Raw genomic sequence first — 10,933 nt, forward strand, 5'->3', positions numbered from 1 at the left:
TTTTTTTAAATATATATAAATATATATTGAAAAAAATTAATTTTTTTATGTTTTCAGATTATTTTAATGTGTTAATATTAAAACAAATATTTTTAATATTAACACATTAAAATAATTTGAAAATATATATTATTTTGATATATTTTTAAACAAAAAAACTTTAAAAAATAACTATGGTTACACTCTTAAACACCCAACACTAGGCATTGGTTTGGTACTCCAGTAGTATTAGCAGTTTTATTGGTTCATTGGTAGCTAAAAAAATATTTTTTTTAATACATAAGAGAAAAATAGTTTTTATTACGAAATCGATATTTTGCATATGAATTTAATTTATAATAAATGTCAATAACAATTAAAATATTCAATGGACAAGTTAATTATTTAACGATGATGATTTTGTTGTGGTATTAAGTATTTTGAAAGATAAATGCAATGCAATGAAAATAATAAATTAAAAGTTTCAAGTCTTATAGATTTTATTAGGCAATCTGTTATGAATTTATAATTAATTTATATTTTTAAAAAAATATTTATATTTCAATAACTTTACTTTTCAGATCAACTTTAGACCAGTTTAGGGTTCTGGCAAAATGAAATCTAACTAAAAATGCTTACCGGTATATTTTTTGTTATCATAATTATCATCATCATCATCATATGACAAGCTCTCGATTAGGAATTATTTTATTATAGGTAGTGGTGGCCCATCAACATTATACAAAAAATCATAAAAAATAAACTTATTTTTAGTTTCTCCTTTAAAATATTTATTCCAATCAATGGACCTGCCACTCTACAGAAAAACCAATCTTTATTTTTAAAATTATATATAAGCTATTTCTACAGCTAGCTCTTGATGAAAAGTGTTTTCCGTTGACCAACTTTTGTAATGGCAAACAAACACAAAAAAGTTTGGAAAGTAATTTACCGAAAACCACTTTCTGGAAAACAAACATAGCAAAGTAAAAATACTTTCCTGAAAACCAAGTCAAATTTTTCTTTAACTGAAAAGTTTTTTCTGTTGATCAGAAAGTATTTTCCGTTAACTAGAAAGTGTTTTATATTGACCAACTTTTTTTCTAATGACAAATAAACACATAAAAATTTGTGAAATAATTTTTTAAAATTACTTTTTCGGGACAAACATGGCGGAAGTTTCTGGGCAATTTCGTGGATGTCTGTCCTGCATTTGAACATTGCGGGGTCCACACGTTAACTCACTCAACAATTAGCTTTTGATTCTTTTGCATATAATTAAAGGTTAAAAAGCAACTTGTTATATCTTATAAAATATATAATCTTTGGTAGGAAAGCTGCTGCTTCCTTCTTATTAAACAATACAACTAATAATTAATTGTTATTAAAAATGACACTGTCTTCTGCTTGATCTCTCTCAGTCTCAGTATACCATCGACCTCCTAATTTCCCTCACCAAATTTCTTAAACCTTTTTCTCTTGATCTGTGCTTCCTTTTTCTGATTGAATCGAATCATCTCATCTGGAGTTCAACATCTTTCTTGCTTGGAAGGTGAGTTTTACTTTCTTTTCCTGTTTTTCTACCACTAATTTTGTTTCAAATAAGATCTGCCCATTTGGTTGTAGAACTTAATTATATGTGTTGCTTAATCTATCTTAGAACTCAAAACTCATATTATAGCTTTGTTCTTACATGTTCATATTGCCTTCAACTTCAACTACTTGTCTTAAAAACAGCTGCTCTCAAGGTTTCTTTTGTCTGTTGAGTGCCTCTTGTCAGCTTGATAGGTGACTAGTTACACTACTCTTTCTCGTATTCTTGCGCTTACATTTTCAGATCACTCCGTAGTTAGCTTCAGATTCTTTTGTTGAAATTCTTTTGAATCCTTTTTAAGTACAACACAAGTTTCCAAATATAAATCAATTTACCTTTCTTAATTAGTTTTTATAATCCATGCCTTGTGGAGTTCATACCAAGTTCATTGTTTTTTCTTTTCATGGTCTTTGCTGTTTTTAACTTCTTATTTTAGTTTCAACCTTTCCTTCCACTTGATCAATTTTAGAACTCAAAACTCATATTATAGCTTTGTTCTTACATGTTCATTTTTCTGTCAACTTCAACTACTTATCTTCAAAACAAGCAGAATTTCTTCCAAATTTTTATTTTAGATTGCTTTTCTGACAATTATTTAAATTATTCAATATTTGTTATAATTTTTTTATCTACTTGAAGTACATCTCTATAGGAAAATATATAGTTAAGTGTCTGCCTTACTTTTGACAATTTTTTATGTGATGTTTGAAGGGTCAAAGAAGAAAGCGGAGAAAATGGCTAGACAGAATGATCCATTTTGGGATTTTGTTGGGAAGCTGAATGATGGTCGTTTCAACTGTACATTTTGTGACTATAAATATGCAGCTGCTACTTCCGTCACGAGGATTAAATGGCATTTGTCAGGAGTCCAAGGGCGTGGTGTTACAATTTGTAGACAAGTGCCTGAAGACGTTCAAGAAGCAGCTTTTCAAGCTGTGCATGGTGGCAACAAAAGACATAAAAGCATAGCAAGTTCGAGCAATGTAAATGATGATGCCATTTCGAACATTCCACAAGAACAAAAGAATAATGAAGTCGACAATTTAGCAGGGGATGCAGGGAGGATACAAGCACCAGTTACAATGGTTCAAGCACTTGGAACATTTTTGGAAGAGATCACTAATGTAATGGAGGATGATATAGAGAATGGGACTGGAGGAGTAGTGCAGCCTGGTGCAGGAGCTAGCTCTTCTGCAGGGCTTACAGGCAACACAAATGAGATTCCAGGAGACGAAGTGCCAACGACAAAGCTGGTGGGTCAAGCATTCGAAGACCATAAGAAGACTATCTGGTCTTGGTTGATGCACGACGAAGTTTCAACTATTGGCATCTATGGGATGGGCGGAGTGGGTAAGACAACATTGGTGAAACATATATATGATCAGCTTCAAAAAAGACGACACAGTTTTTGTCATGTTTACTGGATTACTGTTTCACAAGATACCAGCATTAGTAGATTGCAAAACAGTATCGCCAGACGGATTGGTTTAGATCTTTCTAATGAAGGTGAGGAGCTGTATAGAGCTTCCGCTTTGTCAAAAGAATTAATGAAGAAACAGAAATGGGTTTTGATTTTAGATGATCTGTGGAAGGCTTTTGAGCTGCACAAGGTAGGAGTTCCTATCCAAGCTGTTAAGGGATGCAAGCTGATTCTTACAACACGATTAGAAAAGGTTTGTTTCCAGATGGATACCCAACACAAAATCAAAGTAAGTCCTATATTGGAGGAAGAAGCTTGGACTTTGTTTATTGAGAGACTTGGACATCAAATGGCACTTTCTCCAGAAGTGGAACAGATTGCAAAATCTATCACCAAGGAGTGTGATGGTTTGCCTCTGGGAATTACAACAATGGCTGGAGCCATGAAGGGGGTGGAGGACATACACGAGTGGAGGAATGCTTTAGAGGACCTGAGACAATCAAGAGTTAGGAAAGATGATATGGAGCCTGATGTATTCCACATACTGAGATATAGCTATAACCATCTAAGTGAGGCAGCACTGCAGCAATGTTTCTTGTACTGTGCATTATTCCCGGAAGACTTTGAGATCCCTAGAGAGGATTTGATAGCTTATTTGATTGGCGAGGGAGTGATAAAAGGGCTGGAAAGTAGGGAGGCTGAACTTGACAAAGGCCACTCGATGCTTAATAAACTTCAAAGTGTCTGCCTTTTGGAAAGTGCTCGTCGTGGATGTGTCAATATGCATGACTTGATTAGGGACATGGCCATCCAAATACTACAAGAGAACTCTCAAGGCATGGTTAAAGCAGGTGCTCAATTAAAAGAATTGCCGGATGCAGAGGAGTGGACAGAGAATCTTACTAGAGTTTCACTGATGTATAACCAAATTCAAGTAATTCCTTCCAGCCATTCACCAAGGTGTCCCGGTCTTTCAACTCTATTGTTATGTGCAAATTCAGAGTTGCAATTTATAGCAGATTCATTTTTTGAGCAGTTGTGTGGGCTCAAGGTTCTTGATCTGTCTTATACAAGTATCACAACATTGCCTGATTCTGTTTCTGAATTGGTGAGTCTCACTGTATTGTTGATCAAATACTGTAGGGAATTAAGGCATGTACCATCATTGAAAAAGCTAAGGGCACTAAAGAGGTTAGATCTTCGTTGTACTACACCTGAAAAGATTCCTCAAGGTATGGAATGTCTATGCAACCTGAGGTATCTTAGAATGAATGGATGTGGTGAAAAGGAGTTTCCTAGTGGGTTGTTACCTAAGCTCTCTCACCTGCAAGTCTTTGTATTGGAGGAGTGGATTCCTACTACTACCAAAGATAATATAATAGGACAATATGCTCCGATAACAGTTAATGGAAAGGAAGTGGGATGCTTGAGGAAGTTGGAAACTTTGGTATGTCATTTTGAAGGTTACTCAGACTACGTGGAGTATCTCAAATCTCGGGATGAAACCAAATCACTAAGCACATACAAAATTCTTGTAGGACCACTGGATAAGTATTATTATGATTATGATTATGATGATTGCAGAAAGAAAGAAATTGTTTGGGGTAACTTGAGCATCGACAAAGATGGAGATTTTCAGGTTATGTTCTCGAAGGACATTCAACAACTACACATTAATAATTATGATGATGCAACAAGTTTATGTGATTTTTGGTCTCTAATAAAGAATGCAACTGAACTGGAGGTTATCAAAATTAATAGTTGCAATAGCATGGAGAGCTTGGTTTCATCTTCTTGGTTTTGCTCTGCTCCAGTACTATTGCCATCTTGTAGTGGTATATTTTCTAGTCTTAAGAGGTTCTTTTGTTTTAGATGTACAAGTATGAAGAAGTTGTTCCCTCTTGTCTTGCTGCCCAACCTCGTAAACCTAGAATGGATTGAAGTTGTAGGATGTGAGAAGATGGAGGAGATAATAGGTGGAACAAGATCAGATGAAGAAGGGGTTATGGGTGAAGAAAGCAGCAACAACGAATTCAAACTCCCCAAGTTAGGATCTCTGCGCTTGGTTGGATTACCAGAACTGAAAAGCGTTTGTAGTGCAAAACTGAATTGTGATTTTCTGCAATATATTCATGTAGAAAATTGTGAGAAGCTGAAGAGTTTGTCAATTTGTCTTCCGTTGCTTGAAAATGGCCAGCCATCTCCTCCCCCTTCTCTTAGAAGAATCGATGCAATGCCAGAAGAATGGTGGGAGTCAGTAGTGGAGTGGGAGCATCCTAATGCTAAGGATGTCCTTCGGCCATTTGTAAGGTTTCCAATTATAGGGTAGGAGATGACTTTGCCCTATGTAGAGATTGATGGGTAGGAGACGACATTGCCCCTTAATTTAATATTGAATTACGGGTAAGCACGTCCACTTAATGACTGATGTGCTTCTTCCCTTTGTAAAGTTCGAAATGTTGGACATCTATAACATTGCCCTTTGTAGAGATAGGACTTAGGGGACGACATTACCCCTTAATATAAAAAATGAATTACATGTAAGCTTATGCTTTAATTCCTCCTTTTCTCTCTCTGAATATCAATCTCTTCCCTCTCTCTTGAAAACATCAAACGCTACCCAAGGCTGTCAGATTTTGTTATTAGTTTTATCTTATAATATTCTTGTTATCATCCCAACCTTAAAAACTTCATTCTCTTATTTATATTGATTCCTCTGTTTATTTATTTGTAGGAATTTTTTTTAACTTGTTACTATCTTCACATGGAATTGGATGACTCTGTCTTTTTAGAGTTGGGTTTTTAATGAGAATTTGATTGGCTTCAAAGTCTATGGCTTTTAATTTCTTCTTGATGATCTTTAAATATTGGAGAATCTTAATTATAAAATTCAAGATCAAATCACGTTTGAGCTTCGGATTTGCACCTAATTACGTGTGAGAGTGGCAACAGGAATGTTGTAGCCATACTGACTGGAACAGTAGCCAGAGCAGTTTCGAGTACTGGGTGCCATGCAGAGAAATGGCTGGCTTGGTGGCAGAGTCTATGCATATAAAGGTATTGGTATTTCTTTTGGAGTCCTTATAAAAAGGGGGAAGAAAAAATAACAAGCTCTTTGGCATCTCTACTTGGACTACCAGATTAATGACTCAATTCTCATTATACTTTTCTTTGAAGATTTAGAAATATTGTCTGTGAATTGTTAACTCTTCAATAATTCATGTCGACTAGAATTGCTCTGTTTAATATTCTCTTGAAGATGCTGAAAACAGAACATAACTTTTTCTATGAACTTACGAGTATTCTCTTTGACATCCAAAATTGTGGCCTGACAGAGCTTAGAGGCCTAGCTTCAAACTTTTTCTACCAATTAATGCTTGGGTAGGAGTACATGCAGAACAATTGCATGTCCTGTGTAATAACAAACAAAAAGCACAAATCCTGACTTCAAACGCAAGAGAGAGACCATGTCTTTATCAGAAAGTTACACAGGTCAATCTTTCAAAAAAGGCATTTGCTCAGTTAATTTCTTCCTTCCATCAGAAGCATTTTGGAAAAAAGGTATTTGTTTAGCTTTAAAAAATTGAATGTCTTTTTTCTATAATTTACAGGGAAGGGTGTAAAGTTCTGATTGAAACTGGAGTGGCTTATCGGGCAGAAAAATTGCCTGTAATGTTTCCTCAAATATTCAAACTATTCATCCTCATAATCTGACGAAGACCATAAATTGAATTTCAATTGAGCTACAGCATTGAGCAGAAGAGAGAAGCAGGAATGCAAAACCATGTAAAGAAAACAGATAAGTTAGCATAAGAACTCCTTTATAGGTCTCCCAATCAGACTTAAACAAGCACATCCCAGGAAAAAAAAAAGAAAAAAAAGAAAGAAGCTCAGCTGACCATGATGGGAAAGATGATATCAAGGGCAGTAGGCATTATCAAGGATACTGATGAATTCAAATTATTGCCAATACAAGCGTAGTTGTCACCAGTAAAAATGCCAGATTTTGTGCTCTTCATAACTGCAGAGTCAGTCGGTTATTCCTGAAGATATTGCTATTGATTATGTATGTAAATATTAGTCAGTTACAAACATTTGAATTCCTGAAATCAATATTAGTCAGTTACAAACATTTGAATTCCTGCAATCAAGCTCTTAGGACTGTATAAAGATTACAAGTGATTGAATGAAAATTGTGTGATTCATATTACAATAACAGTGCAGTGTAAGGCTTATTATGGTATCAGAGCTAAAAACACTCTAACGAGTATTCATCCTCCTTACCCTCTTTATCTGCTTCCTGCAACATGACCACCCACCCTTCATCATCCACCGAATCACCAACCTCACCCATCATCACAATCAATACAGCTACAACAATCAATGAAAAACTCATCCCCTCCACCTTTCCGCAGTGGAGGGCTCAATTTGAAGCCTTACTCATTGGCTATGACCTTATTGATTTTGTCACAGGTATACACAAATGTCCTGCCATTGATGCTTTGAATTTCACTGCATCCAAAGCTGCAAATTCCCACTAGATTCGTCAAGACAAACTCATCTTACACGCCATCCTTGCCTCCACCTCCACCACCATTACTCCCCTTCTTACTGCCTACAAAACCTCCCATGAAGCTTGGACAACACTTGCCCGTTTATATGCGGGCAAATCCAGAACTCGTGTGATGCAGCTCAAAGAAGATTTAACCTTAAGCACTCGTGGGTCTCGTACTGTTACTGAATTCCTGCACGACATCAAAGTAATTGCTGATGAACTAGCAGTTATTGATCATCCGATCTCAGATGATGATTTAACTTTATACATACTCAATGGATTGGGTATTGAATTCAGAGAAATTGCATCTTCTATTTGTGCCCGTGAGACTTCTCTGAAGTTTGAAGAAATTCATGATCTTCTTGTAAGTCATGAAAGCTATCTTCGGCGTCTTGATCATCAATCTGCTCCCTCGTTTGTACCCACTGTTAATAACTCCAATCGGTGGAGTCCTCAGTCTTCTCAATTTTCATCTAATTTCAGACAGCCTAAATGGCGCCCCTCGGCTAATTCTCGTCCTCCTAGTGACCACAATGGGGCTCACCGAAATAATTCATTTCATTCGGGTCACAGAAAATTCAAACCGAAATGCCAATGGTGTGATCAAATGGGTCATACTACCAAACAATGCCCAAAAATATCAAATTCTGATTTCACTGCAAATTGTGCCGCTTCTTCTCAACAAAAAAATCACAAGTGGCTCGTTGATTCCGCAGCATCTCACAATATGACTATGGATCTGTCTAATCTGATGATTAACTCTGAATATGATGGTACTGATGAGGTGGTAATTGGTGATGGAACAGGTTTGCCTGTGTCTCACGTTGGGTCCTTGTCTCTAAAATTGTCCAATCATACTTTTCATTTACGTGACACTCTTTGTGTTCCTACCATTCATAAAAATCTTATTTTTGTTCATCATTTCACCAAGCATAACAATGTTTACATTGAATTTCATCCTACTTATTTTTTGGTGAAGGATCAAATCACGAGGGTGATTCTGCTCAAAGACGCTTGTGAAGATGGAGTGTACCCATTTCCGGAGCATCTACCACTTTCCAAGAAAAATATTGTTGCCTATGTTCATGAACGTACCACGCCTGATGGATGGCATAAACAGTTTGGTCATCCATCGTCCAAATTAGTTCATCACCTTATTCATGCTTTTTCTCTACCTACCAATAAAAATGGTCATTCCTCATTATGCACTTCATGCTCTCAAAATAAAGCCCATCGTCAAATATTCAGCACTCATGGATTTACTAGCAATTCTCCACTTAAATTGATTTATACAGATGTTTGGGGGTCCATCTCACGATATTGGGATTAATGGCTCAAATATTATGTTATTTTTGTTGATCATTATACCAAATATATTTGGCTTTATACCATGACTCATAAATCAAATGTTTAGACCATTTTCCCACAATTTTGTAATCTTGTGGAAAATCGATTCAACACCAAAATTAAAAGTCTTTATTCTGATAATGATGGGGAATACATTGGACTAAAAACTTATCTCTATGTTCATGGAATTGGTCATTACACCACTGCTCCCCACACTCCTCAACAAAATGGTATGTCTGAACGGCGACATCGCCATCTTGTTGAAACTGGTCTCACTTTACTCACTGATGCCCACATGCCGCTCTTTTATTGGCCTTATGCATTTCAAACTGCTGCCTACCTCATTAATCGAATGCCTACTGCTACCTTGAATAATCAATCTCCGTTTGAAAAATTATTCAATCAAAAGCCTAATTATCTCAAACTCAAACAATTTGGATGTCTCTGTTACCCGTTAACTCGACCATACAATCAGCATAAACTTGAGCCAAAATCAAAACCGTGTTCATTCATGGGTTACAGTCTATCCCAAAATGCATACTTATGTTTTGATATTTCTACTAAAAAAATGATCACCTCGCGCCACGTCATTTTTCATGAGAGGTCTTTTCCTTTCCATCAAGATGATCATCTCCGTTCCATTCCTTCTTCATCTACTAGACACAATTCATCTGTCCAGATCTCGTTGCCAAAACTTTCCTTTACTGGTCTCAGCGAGTCTCCGGATATGGGTGCTGATATCTTACCAGTGTCTGAGCATGGATCACCCTCTGCACCGTCTTCTCACCAGGTAAGTACTTCGCCTCCTCCCCTGCCTTTAAATTCAGATTCCTCAATTGAATTGCATGCTCCTAGTGTCTCTGAAATTAGTATTCCAATTTCTGTTAATATTGAGTCTCGAGTTCATCGCATGGTCACTCGGTGAATGAGTGGCATCTATAAACCCAAAAAATCCTTTCTTGTTACCAAACATCCTCTTCCATCCTCATTAGAACCATCAAGTGTTACTGCGGCACTAGCTGACTCTAGATGGCGTGAAGCCATGTCCTCAGAATTGACTGCCTTAATGCGTCACAATACCTGGCAATTGGTTCCTCCTCCGCCCGATTGTAATATTGTTGGCTGTAAGTGGGTGTTTAGAGTTAAAAGGCATGCTGATGGGTCAGTTGATCGGTTTAAAGCCCGGTTAGTGGCTAAAGGGTTCAATCAACGACCCAAACTGGATTATAAAGAGACCTTTAGTCCTGTTGTTAAATCGGTCACCATTCAAACTGTATTAGCTATTGCTGTGATGCAGGGTTGGTCTTTGAAACTGCTAGATGTCAATAATGCATTCCTTCATGGGTATCTCACTAACAGAGTGTATATGCAGCAACCACCAGGTTTCCGAAATCCAAACTATCCTGACTATGTTTGTAGTCTTACTAAGGCCATCTATGGTCTGAAACAAGCACCTCGTGCTTGGTATTCTGCTCTTAAACATGCATTAACAGAGTTTGGTTTTATTAATTCTAAATCTGATTCCTCTTTGTTTGTGTATCATGTTGGTGCCACTCTTGCCTATTGTTTGGTGTATGTGGATGATTTAATTATCACAGGCAGTGATTCAGTTTTTGTTGCAAGTATTACTGATCATCTTGGAACAAAATTTTCTATCAAGGACTTGGGATCACTGCATTTTTTTCTTGGTGTTGAGGTTATCCCTACTACAGCCGGGTTGTTTCTTAGTCAGCATAAGTACATCCGTGATTTACTTGCCAAGACTAGTATGGAAGGTGTCAGGGATGTTACCACTCCTCTCTCAACATCGGCTCCTCTACAGCTGAATGATGGTTCTTCTTCTGCTGATTCTACAGAATACTGTAAAGTCATTGGAGCCTTGCAATACCTGTCTCTCACAAGACTTGATATCAGCTTTGCGGTCAACAAATTATCCCAATTTATGCATTAACCCACACAGACTCACTGGACGGCCACAAAAAGATTACTGCGCTACTTGAAGAACACCATCTTTCATGGTGTTACTATCAACAAAAAA

General features: G+C 36.7%; 1 protein-coding gene across 4 annotated transcripts; it reads left to right on the forward strand.

Moving 5' to 3' along the window:
* Window positions 1-1,283: 1,283 nt before the first annotated feature.
* LOC118056898 (probable disease resistance protein At1g61300) lies at window positions 1,284-5,654 on the forward strand. Of its 4 annotated transcripts, XM_073409749.1 has the most exons (3): window positions 1,284-1,531; window positions 1,717-1,767; window positions 2,285-5,654. In XM_073409749.1, the coding sequence occupies exon 3, from the start codon at window positions 2,308-2,310 to the stop codon at window positions 5,320-5,322; it is 3,015 nt and encodes a 1,004-aa protein (XP_073265850.1). In that variant the 5' UTR covers window positions 1,284-1,531; window positions 1,717-1,767; window positions 2,285-2,307; the 3' UTR covers window positions 5,323-5,654. The 4 variants fall into 4 exon arrangements, with proteins under 4 accessions (XP_073265850.1, XP_073265848.1, XP_073265845.1 ...); XM_073409747.1 differs by having other exon boundaries at window positions 1,284-1,767; XM_073409744.1 differs by having other exon boundaries at window positions 1,717-5,654.
* Window positions 5,655-10,933: the final 5,279 nt, after the last annotated feature.

This window comes from Populus alba, chromosome 1 (assembly GCF_005239225.2).
Source record: "Populus alba chromosome 1, ASM523922v2, whole genome shotgun sequence".
Lineage (NCBI taxonomy): Eukaryota > Viridiplantae > Streptophyta > Magnoliopsida > Malpighiales > Salicaceae > Populus > Populus alba.